This window comes from Alosa sapidissima, chromosome 9 (assembly GCF_018492685.1).
Source record: "Alosa sapidissima isolate fAloSap1 chromosome 9, fAloSap1.pri, whole genome shotgun sequence".
In the NCBI taxonomy this organism is placed as follows: Eukaryota; Metazoa; Chordata; class Actinopteri; order Clupeiformes; family Clupeidae; genus Alosa; species Alosa sapidissima.
This window is the reverse complement of record NC_055965.1, coordinates 28,615,861-28,632,462: the sequence shown is the minus strand read 5'-3', so window position 1 is coordinate 28,632,462 and position 16,602 is coordinate 28,615,861. Positions and strand designations below refer to the sequence as shown.

The following is a 16,602-nucleotide window of genomic DNA, read 5'->3' as shown; positions in this document are numbered from 1 at the left end:
GAGTGGGAGAGAGAGTCGGGGTGGGATCCGGAAAGGACCACAGGACAGGAATCGAACCCGGGTCGCCGGCGTACGGTGCAGGTGCCCCAGCCAGTAGCGCCACAGCTGGGGCCAGGAATTTTTATTTCATGACGAGAATTCTCGGTGTAACCGTTCATGTGCCGTTGAAACGGTGTAAATAGGCGACCCATCAGGCCAGCACTATAACTCCGAGCATGGTAAACAAAATCCACGATATTTCAGGCAGTAAATGCTCCCGTTAAGAACCAAACCAGATTTTGTTCAAATCTACACACCTATGGCTACTGAAAAATGTAAGGTTAATTTAGCAAATGTTATTTTGAAGTGTTAATGCACTTAAACTAAATAAACTTCTTTACCATTTAAAATACACTAACAACAAAGTACACTTTTAAAAAGTACATTACAAAAACACTTTGAATATTGCACAATAAGTATATTTAATTTTAGTACACTGAAGTTGAACTTAATAACATCTACTTTGAAGTATACTTTCTAAAAGTACACATTAAACATACTTTACATAAAGTACAAAAAGTGTAAGCATACTTGCTTTATACTTCATGTACTTTAATCATATTTCTAACACACTAAAGTATACTACTTTTTTACCTGGGATGGTAAGTTCCTGTCTGGCTGCATTTAGTCGAACAGTATTTCAATCAAGTCAGATCTATGCAGATTGCGCTTCGTAACTGTAGAGGGACCGCGGGAGCAAAATCTTTTTTAGTGCTGCTTTAATTATGTCATAGCTGGTTTTAAGTCTACCCTGGTATGTCTTATAATCCAGTTCTCAATGGAGTAAATCGATTTTTAGTTCCAGTTCTACGTTCTAAGTAGTCTTTGAACTTAATTTAATATATATATATATATATATATATATATAAGTAAGTATAAGTATATATACTTAAGTTCAAAGTTATACATGTTTTAAGTTAACTTAAAATATGCATAGCGCATTTCACAAACCCATAGTCACTTTACAATGCACTCAAAACACACTGAAAACAAAGGCAAAGAAAACACATCAAACAAAAGGTCCATCCAGTTGTAACTGAAACCCAATCTTATGTATTTCAACAATATGAAGGAAATAATAGACCATATTCATTTATTTGTTAATTGTTATTTCATTTATTTATTAATACCAACCATGGTGTATGGGTACTTTACCCCGCCCCCCCCACTCCAGCATAAAAGATGACTCATTTTTAATTTTTCATAAGTGGAGACCTTATTTTACGTATTCAATTTATTTATTTATTATATGGTATTGGTCCCTTTCGTAGTTGTATTACTGTGTGATACTGTACATCTGACATCTGACAGAACAACATTACAGAATATAACAAACAACATTCAATATTTCCTCCTGGTACAACCAACTCACCATCAAACATAAAACAAGACCAAGACTCTCACGCAAAATCATTGCGCCCCCCAACCCAAAATGACCTGTACAGTCCCTCAGTGATCAGGAAATCACAGAGGACCCTTTGCACCCTCTCCACCATTCCTTCCAGTTACTACCGTCAGGCAGAGGGTATAACATACCACTAGCCCGGAAAAAAACATTTACAAGAAATCCTTCATCCCCTCTGCAATAGCCATTCTTAACACCAAATGAACACTTCACAGCCCCCATCTTGTATGAATGTCTTTTAAATGAATGATTTCTGTAATGTTTTGGAACAGACAATAAAGTCTATCTATCTATCTATCTATCTATCTATCTATCTATCTATCTATTCTAGCTATACTTTATTTTGAATCACTAACAAATAAGGTGAACTGATTAATGAGAGCCTGTTGACAATAAATTCTAGTGTTGCAGAACACTAGAAACCAAAAACCTAAAGTCCGGCTTGTTTTCCAATGTGGTCATCTGCAGAGAAGTGAGAGAAAATCCTGATCAACACAACATAACTGGTGGGTATTTGAAATATAAAGCACATTTATGTCCAATATAATTCCAGAAAATCTGACTTAGTTGAACTTATTTAGCAGAGGGTATACCTCAGATATCACCTTAACAGGGGGGTTACACCGAGCGTGTAACTGAAGCGTTCAGTTCACAATGTGTAAGCTGCAGCACTTAGATTCCACTATAATCAATAAAAGTAGATACGCCAGACGTGATAGCGGTGCATACGTTCTAAAACTGTTCTTACTTCAGTTACGCGTCTGGTGTAGCCTCCCTGTTAGTTACAGCCCACACTTACAAAATGCCCACATACAATTTGAACATCATATGATATACTGATATAGTAACTGATATAGTAAAAGGTGCTTTCTCTGTGAATTATGCTTTAATTATGCATACATCTGGAAGTGATTTTGGCGACCTTGGGCTGTATTTTGGGCACCAGCGCATGGCGTAAAACTCGTTTTCTACCCGCGCAAAGTTTAATTCGGTATTTTGCACGTTTATTTTTTAAACATTGCGCCCAGGGGTGTGGCAATTAACAACCTAGGGAGGGGCCTGGCGCGTTGTCTAAAAATCGCTATCGTACACCACCTAAACCTGGTCAGAAGTCAATGGCGAGTTGTTCATATGCTATTTTAAGAGCGCATGTCAACAGTCATATTGGCATGTGCACGCACCATCCTTCTATCATTCATGAACGCACACCAGCGCACGTCCATGCAAAGCATTACAAAATTGCACGATTACAATGGGAAACATAATTAGAATAAAGATATTACGAAATACTGTACATCTCATGATGAGTAGTTATTCACCATCATTTGCAAATTGGTAATGACAGTTAAAAGTGATTAGGGGAGAGGCGAGAGACACGTATGGAGCACAGCTGAAGACGCACTGTCACGAGATATAAGCAACTCCTCTGCAGGATAAATGTTGTTTTATTCAGTCCTTTGAGCAATATTAGGGTAAGTGTTGCTTTTTCCAGCCTATGTTTTCGGTGGTAACCCATTGTCAGTCAATAGTGAAAGTAACTGCATATAACTTTCTTGTCGTTGACTGACTCCTTGGTGAAGTCAGTTTCACTTTGCCAATGAGTTCAAATAATAGACGAGTGCAAATGCGTGAAGGCTATGCTAGGTTTTAGTAAAGCATGGTTTAAGAATGACTATTCCATACGGTCTCGCAAGCAGCCTCCTTCAAATGCGCTGTTGAATGGCAAAATACCGATGCATTTATTTCACATATCGCGCGTTGCGCCGTTAAAGGGAATGACATATGTCATTCTCATTGGTTTAAAATGATGTTACGCCCCAAACACACCCATATGACTGATTAAAAAACCTAGGAACACCTTGTTGCGCCATGCGCTCCACGTTTGATAACGAAACCCCTCCCAATGTGAACTGGACATCGTACTAAATTTGAATAGACTTTTGACGAGTGACGATGCACTTTAGAATGTCATGATAGGGCCCATTGGTATTTTATTCACAAACGGAATTTTCCTCATTGAATCTGTTTGGACCTGTATGGATTTGCTACAACGCAGAGAGGTGTGCTGCCATATGGACATTTCCCGATCCCACCCCATCTCTTTCTCTCCCCCCTTTCATTTTGTCATTCTTGTGGATTTTAAGTGATGAATTGCCAGAATACCAACAGACAAATAAAATGTGCTACCAGGGACACACTGGTCCACTGCCACATAGAACATCATGACTCCGAACTACTGATTGCTCTCTAGCATCCTGATCCTGGATACTGTATTCTCATTTTGTTTACATACTGTACATACATGAGTATCTTCGGTGCATAGCGACGATCCTTCAGTGTAGCAGAAAACTGATTCAGTACTGATCTTCCAAGATGGTTTTGGCACAGATCCAGTTTTTTCAGGTGGGAGCGATTTGACTTCAGAGCCGAAGCCAGAAATCCACAACTCTTATCTGAGATTTCACTTCCACACAGACTGAAAGGGAAACAAAGAGTTACCATGGATGATAATTAAGAATGTAAAAACAGCAGACAGCTTTGATTCACTCCAAAGGTCCTTTGAAAAAAAGAGATGACTATCTATCTACTTAAATAAAGAGAAAAATGTCTGTGTTCAAGGAATTCAATATATTCTCAAGGATAAATGCAAAGCTATGTGAACAAATGCCTGATTACAATTTGCTGCATTTAAGAGTCATTGCATTCAAATACAATTCAGCAGTCTTTCAGCTAGATGGGCACTAGCAGTCAAATGTCTTTCTATTTCTCATATAGTTCGGTCAGGATTGTGTATTGCAAAAAATGGAACTTGTTTAGGGTTATGGAATGAGAGAGAGATCATGAAGCAAATAAATTAGTAATAAAAACATACTCTAATGTGCCAATAAGCAGTGTGTATTATATTTTACGTAAGGGATAACGTATTGTCTGCCATAATAACGTAAACAGAACTCCGATGTGCAGTGGAGGCATTATCCCGCTTATTACATGGCTACTTGCCAAAACAGGCCTTTTAAAATTATTTTTTTATTTTTAAAACAAATAGGTCTTTTGCTAACTTTCACTTTCAATGAAAATCCATTGCAATAAGTGAATGCAAATTGATATGAAAGACATGAATCAAAAGCACAAAACCTGTTGCCATTGACAGCATTCATTATATACTTTGCAGTGGTCATTATATAGTTTTAACAGACCTCCTAACGTTGGGAAGGCCCATTTATGTGAATGGAACTTTCTGTAGCACTCTGATGGCAAGAGAGACATTTTCTGTTTTTAAAGGAGAATGCCGGCAATTTTCCACATAGATCTCTGTTTCTTGGGGCCACTGAGTACTGTCGGTACAAAAAAAACCTAAACAATCAGCTGTACCTAGCTCACGTTGCTGCAGCCAACAGCTAGAACTGTAAGGCAGCTACTGTACAGTACTACATTCTGGGGGCATGTTCAGGAGCCTCCATGTTTTTTTCCCCTTTTTTTTCTCGTATTGACATTTCTGGGTGACCTTAAGACACAAATCTATGTAAAAAATATCTGGAGTTCTCCTTAAAGCACTTAGACTTGGTTATTTGTATCTATGGATAGAAATATTTGTGCTGTTGCCTATTTTGCACTTCAGAATTGTAACCATGCACACACAGGTGGAATAGTTATGATGATTGCAATAAGTTTACAACCACAAAGCATATTTGCTGAGTTTCTCAGTTCAGAAATTGACATTTCAGCACTATGAAATTATGCAGTAGTGGTCACCTGTGTTGTTCAGCTAGTTAATCTAAGATAAACTATAGCTATCTTGGCCATCTATACATGCAGGATAGTCTGGGACACAGCAAATCAATACTGGGGCCCGTGCCCCAGTAAAAAGGGTCTAGTGACGCCCTGGCCCCAATGAGCGACTCTGGGTCTCGTCCAGAGGGCAGTTTAGTCCAGTGTAAAGATATTTTAGAATAGGCCAACATGAACAAACAAAAACTGATTGTTTGAACTGTAGCCTATTTATTTATTTTGAATGGTGTTAGGGACCCCACTAAAAATTATGATTATGTGTAATCACCAAAATATATCATATACCCCAATAAATAGCCTGTTAGTGACTGTCAACAGCAATTTTAGTATAGCAGGTATTGTATAAAATTGGTTAAACAGCTAGGTTGATGCGCAAGAGATAGGACTAACATTAAATCACGGACCTCAATGTCCAGCTCATATCAGGTGTTTTCTAATAGTCTAGCAGTTTAATTTGTTCTAATCATATTGGCTTATTATTTGCATTACTTTATTGATAGTTTATTTTATAATTGAAGTAGTTACCAATTTATCTCGCAAAGTGTAAAGTTGTGTGATGACACAGAAGGTTGTAGTTTGGTGAGCTAACTATTTTTATAAGCTGTAGTTATGTCCCTTGAATAGAATATCCCCGTAGCACATCAGCATGTCTGTCTCATCCTTTGAGCTATGACTTTATAATAAATTAATCAACAAGCTTCACTGGTCTTCTTGCGGAATTCACTAATTCCGATTATTGACAGCGTTATTTTTGCTAGACTAGCTTGTTTGTTGTTGTCAAGCTAATGTCTGGGCTAGCCTATCTGGTCCATTGCAAGAGGCATCAAGATATATTCATAGTTTATAATGAATTCATATTACTATATTCATGGTTTGATATCAAAGCAGTGTCAAACAATGCTGAGACTTAGGTCACTCTGTGTGTTTACCTGTCACCAATGAGTGGCAATACCTGTTCCATATGGTCTCACCTGCAAGCAGATTCTTTCAAATGCGCCGTTGACCAACAAAATACTGATGCGCTGTTTGAAGTTGCGCTGCTGCTGTTAAATGGAATGACAGATGTCATTCTCATTGGTTTAACCCTTAGAACCCTAGACTGTTTTAAGGGCATTTTCACTACCTTTAGTTAGAAGGATTTCTCCTGGTCATTGTAAGTGCCATACACACATGCTATATATATAGTTTTTTTCAGCAGAGTCTAGACTACCCAAATCTGCCACAATTTCATGTATTAATACTTGCATTGATTTAATTTTGACATTTTTAATTTTCAAATTAACATACAAAAAGATTTTTTTTTTATTTAGTGATGAAAAATGACCTTTCTGCGCTCCATATCTGTGACACGAACTGATCTGACCTGACTTGACCCGAGTTTGCGTGTTAGCCTGTGTGTGCCTATGGTGTATGCACTCATAATGATTCTCTACAACAACTTTTTACTGCATTGCCATGAACAAAGTAAAGGCAAAAAAGGTGTTTATTTGTTGAACAAATTGGGATGCAATGTGAGCCTTGAATTGGATGCCATGCAGGATTTTGCTAGGATCTCAAAACCGGATTATGAACATGCTTTGCCATAGAGAAACACATGATAGCGTTGGATTATAAACAGACAAAAATGTGGGGTAAGTCCAGCTATATGAAGTTATTATTTTGCTGTCACTTCGTCTGTGTTATAGCCCAGAAGGATGTACTTGGTATCAAATGATAGCACTGTGTCTCCTCTTTCATCTGACATGCGTGGCATATCTATCCGATCACGGGTCCGCGAGTAATTCAAACGAGAGTTATGGGTGTGCAGCGTTGGTTTGTGTACATGACGTTATTATTTTGCAGTCACTTTGTCTGTTTTTATAAGCCAGAAGGATCGATATACATGGTACCAAAAGATATCCCTGTGTCTCCTCTTTCATCTGATATGCGTGCCATATCTATGCGATCACGGGTTCGCAAGTAATTCAAATGAGAGTAATGGGTGTGCAGGTGAATGCAGAGAAATATAGACTGTAAATATGATGCAATTTGATTTAATTTTATGCTTTTTTTATTTTCATAGTTGATCGTACAGACAAGTGCGTACAGAAAGCCCCACTTCTGCTCTGTCACGCAATAAAGGTTTCATCTCGCTGCGATGAACAGTTCCGGAGCAATATAACAGAGAAGAAAGGTTGTGTTTTTTGACACACTTTGCGTCAGTCGGGTTCTAAGGGTTAAATGATGTTACGCCCAAAACACACCCATGACTGATTAAGAAACATAGGAACGCCTTGTTGCACCATCCGCCTGACGTTTGATAACAAAACCACTCCCAATATGGACTGGACAACCCACTCAATTTAATTAAGCTTTTCGCTTGTGACCATGCATTTTAGAGCTAAAATAGGGCCCTACAAGTCAGACTACATTTACTTATTTTTTTAGGGGTGCTGAGATTAAATTTAGGAGTGCTTGAGCATACCCTAAAATGGCCTATGTTTGTCAATAAAGCCTTCTTTAACTTAAGAGTCCCTAATTGAGGACATCACCTGATGTGAGGTTTAACTGTGTGGTGCACTATTCTGCTGTGAAGAGTCTGACTGCACAAACAGGCTCCCTGGAGGCGTCATCAAAGGGATAGTGTACCAGATATCTAATGGACGAAGTTACAGCACTTACCTCAGGATCTGCAGTTTACAGTTGGGGCTACGCAGACCCTCAGAGAGAAGCTCAACTCCTTTATCTCCAATGCCAGTGTAACTCAGGTCCACCTCTATCAGGGAGTTTGGTGACTGTAGAACTGTGCCCAGACTCTTGCAGGACACATAACTGAGTTCACAACCAGCAAGTCTGCAACACAAATTACTGTATTATTTTGCACATGAATAAACACATACACAGACCACTAGATAACAGATCTCAGATATAAAGTGATCTCAGATATAAAGTCAGATATAAAGTGATCTCAGATATAAAGTGACCATGTAATTTGCTAAATGGTTCTTAAGTGAAATGGACACATCTGAGTTTTTTGCAGTAGGTGGGAAAATAAAAATGTTTACTTACTGATATACCTGCTTACCATAAACAGGTTTACATTGCACAGCCGTTTCAGAGTTTTAAGTCAATACTGGACCAATTTAGATCGTATTTGTCCGTATAAAATATTATGTGTGGAGAACATATGACCTACCTCAAGAAATACTCTGTTAAATACCCTTGTGAATGTGAATACTGTCTGAGAAGAAACATGTAGATGTAAAACCAGGACTTCAACTAGATATTTTGGTTTCTTAAGAGTACATACTTAAGTGTTTCAATTTTGCGTTGAGGGTCTTCCAGTGTAGCAGATAACATGTTATATGCTGATTCTCCAGGATGATTCTTGCTCAAATCCAGCTCTTTCACACAGGAGGGGTTTAACATCAGAGTGAGAGCCAGACAAACATAACCTTCATCTGAGATACCACAATTACTGAGCCTGAGAGAGAGAGAGAGAGAAACAGACAGACACACATATAGAGGGAGGGAGAGAGAGAGAGAAAGAAAGAGAGAGAGAGAGATAGATAGAGAGAGAGAGAGAGAGAGAGAGAGAGAGAGATGAGATGTGGCATAATGTAGTGTAAAACAGGCCTGTTATATATATGGTGAGATACAAATCAACAGTGTTGTGTTGAATTGTGCCAGTATTACCATGTCTGAGAGAGATGGCAATCAATAAATAAGAATAATATTTTTTGTATGCACTATTCCATTGAGAAGAGTCTGACTGCACAGGTTTTCTGGAGGCATCATCAAAGCACTTACCTCAGAATCTGCAACTTGCAGTTCGGATTACGCAGACCCTCAGAGAGAAGATCAACTCCATCATTTCTAAAATCATTTTTACTTATGTCCAGCTCTATCAGGGAGTTTGGTGACTGTAGAACTGAGGTCAGCTTCTTACAGGAAACAGAACTGAGTTCAGAACCAGCGAGTCTGCAAGAGAAATTACTGTTTTAGAACAGAGAGTTTTGCACACAAATAAACACATTCACCAATCAATGGAAAGCTCAATAAAACAGTTCTAAAGCTGCCATTTCCTTGACTAAATTGTTCAAGGACAAATCAGAGATAATCTTAAGGCTGTAAATTAAAATATGCTTTCAAATTCAATTTGTCTAAGCAATCCTGAAACATGTTTAGCCATTATACTCAAATTGTTGGGAGAAACAACTGATGTGTTATTTACAGTGGCTTTATAGTACGTTTCCACACAGTGAAATTTCGCTTCGCTCATATTAAGGTTGAATGGGGGCGAAATTAGCCCTGATTGGATGAAAATAAATCAAATTGCCGAGGCAAGTGAAACAAAGTTGGTTCTCATTTATGATTTATACACGCGAGAACCAATCAATTATGTGTGTTTGGTGCGTCAGTCTAGCCAAGATTGTGGAGGTGGCCACAGCTGTATTACTATATAATTGCATTGCTTATCACTGCTTGTGTTTATCACTATAAAGTCCTTCTATAACATAAGACTCCAGGATTCAGGACATCACCCGATGTGAGGTTTAACTGTGTGGTGCACTATTCTGCTGTGAAGAGTCTGACTGCACAAACAGGCTCTGGAGATCTCATCAAAGGGATGGTGAACCAGAAATCTAATGGATGAAGTTATTGTCTGGGCACTTAGCATACCTCAGAATCTGCAGTTTGCAGTTGTGACTATTCAAACCCTTACAGAGAAGAACAACTCCATAATCTTGAAAGCCATTTTTACTCAGGTCCAGCTCTATCAGGGAGTTTGGTGTCTGCAGAACTGAGGTCAGAATCTTACAGGAAACAGAACTGATTTTACATCCAGCAAGTCTGCAATAGAAATTACGGTTTTAGAACAGAGAGTTTTAAGAGTTTTGCACATGCATTAACTCATACATATATCACTGGAAAATCTCAATAAAACAGCAATCTAAAGCTGCAAAGCCATTGGCTAAATTGTTTGAGGTCAAATATGAGAATCTTAAGACTGTAAATTAAAATTTGTTTTCTAATTCAGTTTATCTATGCAATCCCTGTGAAATATTTTCAGCCAATATACTCAATGGCAATGCCAATGAAACTGTTGAGAAAAAACAACTCATATCTGGCTTTCACTTTCTGGTCTGTTACCTGTTCACACAAATATAACATGCACAAAACTACTAGAAACTAGATCAGGACATGTACACAGAGATAGGTAGAGGGATGACATTAGATTTGCATTTACCATACCTTAGCCACAGGGAAGTAGTGTTAAAATAAGAGGTGGGTAAACTATTAATTATGTGGACTGTGCCATGTGATATCAGAGTTTAAAAAAAGCATTCAGAACATGTTTGATGATGGTGGAGGCTATTTAAGCAATATAGCACGACTGAGAGTGGGGTTGGTCATGGATATTCCCACGGGTGTTGTTCGGCCGTAGCCACGAGGCCGGAGGCCGAGTGGCGCAGGCAACAACAGCCGTGGGAATATCCATGACCAATCCCACGATCACGAGTGCTATATTGCTTTTATACAACAATTCTACCACAAACTAAATAATCTGAAAACACCCCCATTATTGTTTAAAAATGTTAATTTCGACATCGTTCTTACGCATCAAAAAATAGTTCCCTTTTCAATAGACAGCGTCTTGGTTGCTAGGTAACCAACATTCCAGACCCCTCGTTACGGGTCTTTGTGGTTTACATGTCTTCTTGAAAGAAATGTGGAAATCACATTCATATCTAGGTTTGCTGCATGCATGTTACAAGGACACTGGGCCATGTCATGTAAGGGACATGGTACTGCAAAAAGACGGAAACATAGTCTACATTGCAGAACCACTCAACTTTATTAATGTATAGTGAATAAATGTTACACTACTGTGCACAGCCTGACGTCACGATGCTAGCACGTTAGCAGCGGTTAGTTAATTATGCTAACGTTAGTTATCTAGTAGTCTCCTCCAAGTGACAATCATATTATACACAATGCTGGCAATGCTGAGAACAATTAGCATCCTCGTTTATCTTACTTACATTGAGTTGACTGTGTGGCTTAATCCACAGATGTGGTGAAGCACTGTTTCATTTGCTAAGGAGTAACCCATTGCTTGAAATAGTGGAGAGCTGGGTGTCAAATCTTCGCATTGTATCGCGGAGTGATTTATTATTAGCTGTGCTGAGTCTGAGTTGAAATGTCCAGGGATATTCCAACTCATGGAACATCTCTCGGCCAATCAGAAACAAATAAATAGTTCCATAGAACCCAATTGTTGTATAATGTCCCATGATTATAATATTACCAGGTATTAAATGGTTCTTAGAGTGTACATATTCTGAATGTGGATAATACAGTGTGATTTCTGAATGTTAAAAGTTGCAATTGGTGAATAAACAATTTTGAGAGGAGGACACACTCTTATAAGGTGTATAAACTCTATTTCTGAAATTTCTGGGGCTGCCTCATAGAATATGTCTGAATATGGCTCTCATCAGTAATAACAATAAGGAGTAGTCTAACACCAACCTTAATGTCTTCAGTTTGCAATGGGGACTACACAGTCCCTTAGAAAGAAGCTCAATTCCAGAATTTCCCAGGTCATTGGTACTTAGGTCCAACTCGACCAGGGTGTTTGGTGACCGTAGAATCGAAGCCAAAATACCACAGGTATTCTCTGTAACTCTACAGTCAGCCAGTCTGCAATACAATGTGATATGAAGTATAATGGACAAACATGTAAATGCAACACTTGTTTTTCTTCATATAAATTGTATTTAAAATATAAGATGTGTGCAAACTTTAAATCTGTGTTAGTGGGCACTTCACCTTTCCCAAGATAATACAGCACCTGACAGGTGTGGTATATCAAATTGTGCTGATTAAAACCATGATTATTGTAAAGATGTGCATTGAACTGGCAACAATAAAAGGCAAATCTTAAAGGACAAATTCAGCGAGTTTTCACAGATCTCGGTTTTTTGAGGTCATTGCGTACTGTTGGTACAAAAAAAGCAGAACATACCGCATTGCTTGAACTTTATGGTGAGGATCCTCTAATGTTGCAGAAAACAGCTTCTGTGCTGATTCTCCAGGACTATTGTTGCTCACATCCAGCTCTTTCACACAGGACGGGTTTAACATCAGAGTGAGAGCCAGACAAACATAACCTTCATCTGTGATTTGACAACAAGAGAGCCTGAAAGTAAGAGAGAGATATATATATATATATATATATATATATATATATATATATATATATATATATATATATATATATATATATATATATGAGAGAGAGAGAGAGAGAGAGAGAGAGAGAGAGAGGTCAGCCTAAAGATAGGGACACAGCATATAGACCTCAGAGGACTAGCAGTAAAGCAGTACTGGTTAAATGTAACCAGTTGTAATGTCCATGGGCAATGTTGAATGTTGGTGTGAACAGCACACAGCAATAGCAGACCAACCCAGTAGCATTGCTGGCCATCTGAAGAGCTCTCCATCTGTCATGTATGTACAGACTTTCAATATGGTTACTTCAAAGAGGAGTAACCATATTGTCTGAATAAGACAGTCCCTCCAGGATTTAGTGAGGATTTTTTGAGATTGTTGCGATCTAAAATGCCTGATTTTGTGACAACTTTTCTAAAAAATTGCGATGGAAGTTGCGGTGTTTTTAGCTGTTTGTTGCGAAGAAATTGCGAGAGGAAGTGAAAATTGCAAAAATAGTACCAAAATTACACTGATCATCTTGATGCTTATTAAAAAAGGATAAGTAAAGGTAAATAGTAAGGGTTACAGAAAATCAAAGTAGGCCTACTTTATTTGTGTAAATACTTTGACTGGGGTAATTCACAAAGCAGTATAACCTTTCGTAGAACTGTCCAAAAAAGACAGCCCCCTAAAGATTGCATAATGTCATATGTTTCAATACATTCATATATGTTGTAATTCATATTAAGTTCATATCTTTTCAAAAATTCATATTCTGTGATTTGCATAATTACTAATAGCCAACTAAGTATCTAGTAATTTCATATTGATTTAAACTATTAGACTACACATTTCTTTAATGTTATTACATTGGTGGTAAGTCTAATTGACTGCCTGCCACTTTAAGGACGTTAGAGTAGCGTAATAACATATCTAAGTGGATTGGAACGCTTGCATCTCACTGTGTTTGGCTACGACTGGAAATAACTTTTTGCACAGTGCATTACGATATGTGGATTTAATTTGGGATGTTTCCTATGTCATTAGTTAATATAAATGTTAAAAAATAACTCGTATGAAATCATCCTTGGATCATAGAAGAGGTAAATGTCTTACAATGTTATTAATTTCTATGATTTTGGTAGCACTGCACTACACAAACTGAGCCCACAAGCTAGCAAACATGACACGAGCTAAAAGGACATCTCCAGGTGTAAACGTTTGCCAATGGGTTGCATATTGTAGCCTACTCAAATGTCAGTAAACCAAGTAGGCCTTAATTAACTTACTTTCATAGCTTAGGCAGGTTAGCAACACTAGGTTGAGATGACAGATGCAAGTAAAGCAGATCATTAACGTTAGCCTTCTATTTTTTGTCATTTTTTGTTTGTAAAACTGCAGAGGAGTGAACAAGTTATAGGGCAGTCTCTGGTGTCTGCAGAAGTGAGTGTGGCATCTGAGTCAATATTCTGCGCGAGGGGCTGTTGTGGTAGGTGAAATTTCACGGGGAAACCATGATGATTGGTCAAATTTGCGAAAAAGTTGCAGTGTTTGGACAAAATTGCGAGGTCGTCCAGAATTGCTGAATTTGCGTTAATTGTTGCAATCGCAACATTGTGAATTCCTGGAGGGACTGATAAGAAGCTGGAAGACAATCTATTTTTGTTGGATCGGGACTATGTCTGAACAAATGACCTACTAAAAGTAAAAAATAACAATAACGTTCTTAATTTTCTGTGTGCGGATACCTGATGAGTTACCATGCTTACGTCCCATCACCAAACTGACCTTTAGGCTACACAGTACAGACCAGTGCCCAACAGGAAACTGATTCAAGTCAAGTCAAGTCAAATTTATTTATATAGCACATTTCAAAGCAATAGCATTGCACCAAAGTGCTTTACATAAAATAATAATAAAAATAATAATAATAATAAAAAAAAATAATAATAATAACAATAATACATATACATACATATAAACATACATATATATATATATATATATATATATATATATATATATATATATATATATATATAAAAAAGGGAGAGGTGAGGGAGTCAGGGAGTGTTAAAAGCTAGGGAGAAGAGGTAGGTCTTTAGGTTGGATTTAAAACTACTAATAGTGGGGCAGGATTTCACAACATCAGGAAGGCTATTCCAAAGCTGGGGAGCATAGACAGAGAAAGCTCTGTCACCTTTGGATTTAAGAGAGGCAGAAGGAACACAAAGAAGACACTGGGAAGATGATCGGAGAGGTCTAGGAGGACAGTAAGGAATTAAAAGATCACATAAATACTGAGGTGTTAAACCATGTAAAGCTTTAAAAACAAACAGAAGAATTTTGAAATTAATTCTTTGTTCAAATTGACTTTACTTCTCTCCAATCAAGTCCTAAAGAAGTGACTCTGTCCACTTTTTTACAGTGTACTGTATAATCAACACACCAGCCTGACACTACTACCAACAGCCCTGAGCCTGTGTGATACAAAGAGTTGTATATCCAAAATATAAACATAGGAACGTTTGCATACCATTCTTGCTCAGTGATTGCATGCCCATTCTTTGTAATAGACTAGAGCTACTTCTCCAGAATATGTCTGATAAGAAGCTGCAAATGGTGTGTTCTCAGCCATTTGTGTTTTGGTTATGGAAGACAGAAAGACGCAGAGAGAGAAAATGAGGAGAAACTTTATGTTCACTGGTACTTGTGCAAATGGGGAAATATGAAAAACAAGTGTTATGCTGCCATGGTCCTTATCAGAAATAACAATGAAGAATATTCTAACACCAACCTTAAAGTCTTCAGTTTGCAATGGGGACTAGACAGTCCCTTAGAGAGAAGCTGAACTCCAGAGTCTCCAAGTTCATTGTCACTTAGGTCCAACTCTACCAGGGAGTTTTGTGAATCCAGAATGGAAGCCACAGTCTCACAGGTTTTCTCTGTAACTGTACAGCCAGCCAGTCTGCAATATAATGTCACACATTTTTGCCCTCACAATTTTCATAGATTGCAGTAAAGATATTAGATTTGTACTATGCAGTAAAGATATTAAATTTGTACTAGGCTTATTTCTCCAAGATTTTGTAGGCTACACAAACATCAAATCTGTGTTAGTGGGTTAGCTCAGGTACAGCCTATGACCTTTCACTGTTAACACCCCATATTATACATTATATATAGCCTGCCCATAAACCTGTGCAATATACTATTTAAACACAGGTTTTTCAGATGACATGTCTACAGATATATATATATATATATATATATATATATATATATATATATATATATATATATATATATATATATATATATATATATATATATATATATATATATATATGTCTGTCTATACTCAACATGTATACTCTATTTATCTCTGTAGACATGTCATCTGAAAAACCTGTGTTTATCCAACTATTCATTGTACATTATTAATCTCTATTGTCTACACCAGGGGTTCCCAACCTTTTTTGGCAGGTGACCCTATTTTGATGTCACAAAATGTTGACGATCCCAATCATTCACACTCTCTGTTGTAACACAAAGTGGTACTTTGATTTTCCCCAAATGTCCTAGCAAGCTAATTTGTTTGGCTATCTTTGTGTGTGTGGTTGTTTTGCTACTTTGTTTGGAACATTGATCAAGCATGATTTATGTAGCCAGATTGTAATGAAGGACCTGATTACGTGTTTTTTTTAAAAATATATATTTTTTATTTACTGTATGTATATTTTAATGTAATGTACTGGTCGACCCAGTATCTCAGCCGGCCCCATTTGAATTTCAGGAGACCCCACATGGGGTCCCGACCCCAAGGTTGGGAAACAATGGTCTACACAACCATACTCTACCTGCACTTCTTTGCACTTAAGGTTGGAGGTCAACTGCATTTCATTGGCTCTGCACCTGTACTCTGCTAAATGACAATAAAGTTGAATTTTATCTAATCTAATCTAATCTAATCTGAAATGGACTGACATTAAGATGATGATACAAAAGTCAGGATTTCCCACTGCACCAAGAGGAAGAAGTCGCTACCGGAATATGAAGCCAGGCAATTTGCTTCCTTCAGAAAAAGGTCTTATAACCTTTCTGTACACTTTCAAAGTGTACAATACTTCAATTTGTCTGTAGGGACACTCACCACACTACCACAGAAG

The 16,602-nt window shown here is 37.7% G+C and overlaps 1 protein-coding gene across 2 annotated transcripts in view; it reads right to left on the bottom strand.

Moving 5' to 3' along the window:
- LOC121719384 (NACHT, LRR and PYD domains-containing protein 3-like) overlaps positions 1 to 16,602 on the bottom strand; it is a 289,755-nt gene that overhangs the window by 204,161 nt on the left and 68,992 nt on the right. The window contains exons 22-30 of one of the 2 annotated variants that reach the window (XM_042104920.1): positions 15,231 to 15,401; positions 12,246 to 12,419; positions 11,750 to 11,920; positions 9,896 to 10,066; positions 9,023 to 9,193; positions 8,523 to 8,696; positions 7,895 to 8,065; positions 3,747 to 3,920; positions 1,152 to 1,906 (exon numbers count right to left, since the gene is read on the bottom strand). The exons of the other annotated variant lie outside the window; for it this stretch is intronic. Coding sequence (XP_041960854.1) covers positions 1,903 to 1,906; positions 3,747 to 3,920; positions 7,895 to 8,065; positions 8,523 to 8,696; positions 9,023 to 9,193; positions 9,896 to 10,066; positions 11,750 to 11,920; positions 12,246 to 12,419; positions 15,231 to 15,401 — 1,381 coding nt within the window. The 3' untranslated portion in view covers positions 1,152 to 1,902. Of the gene's footprint in view, positions 1 to 1,151; positions 1,907 to 3,746; positions 3,921 to 7,894; positions 8,066 to 8,522; positions 8,697 to 9,022; positions 9,194 to 9,895; positions 10,067 to 11,749; positions 11,921 to 12,245; positions 12,420 to 15,230; positions 15,402 to 16,602 lie in introns of those variants that run through there. 2 annotated transcript variants of the gene reach the window in all.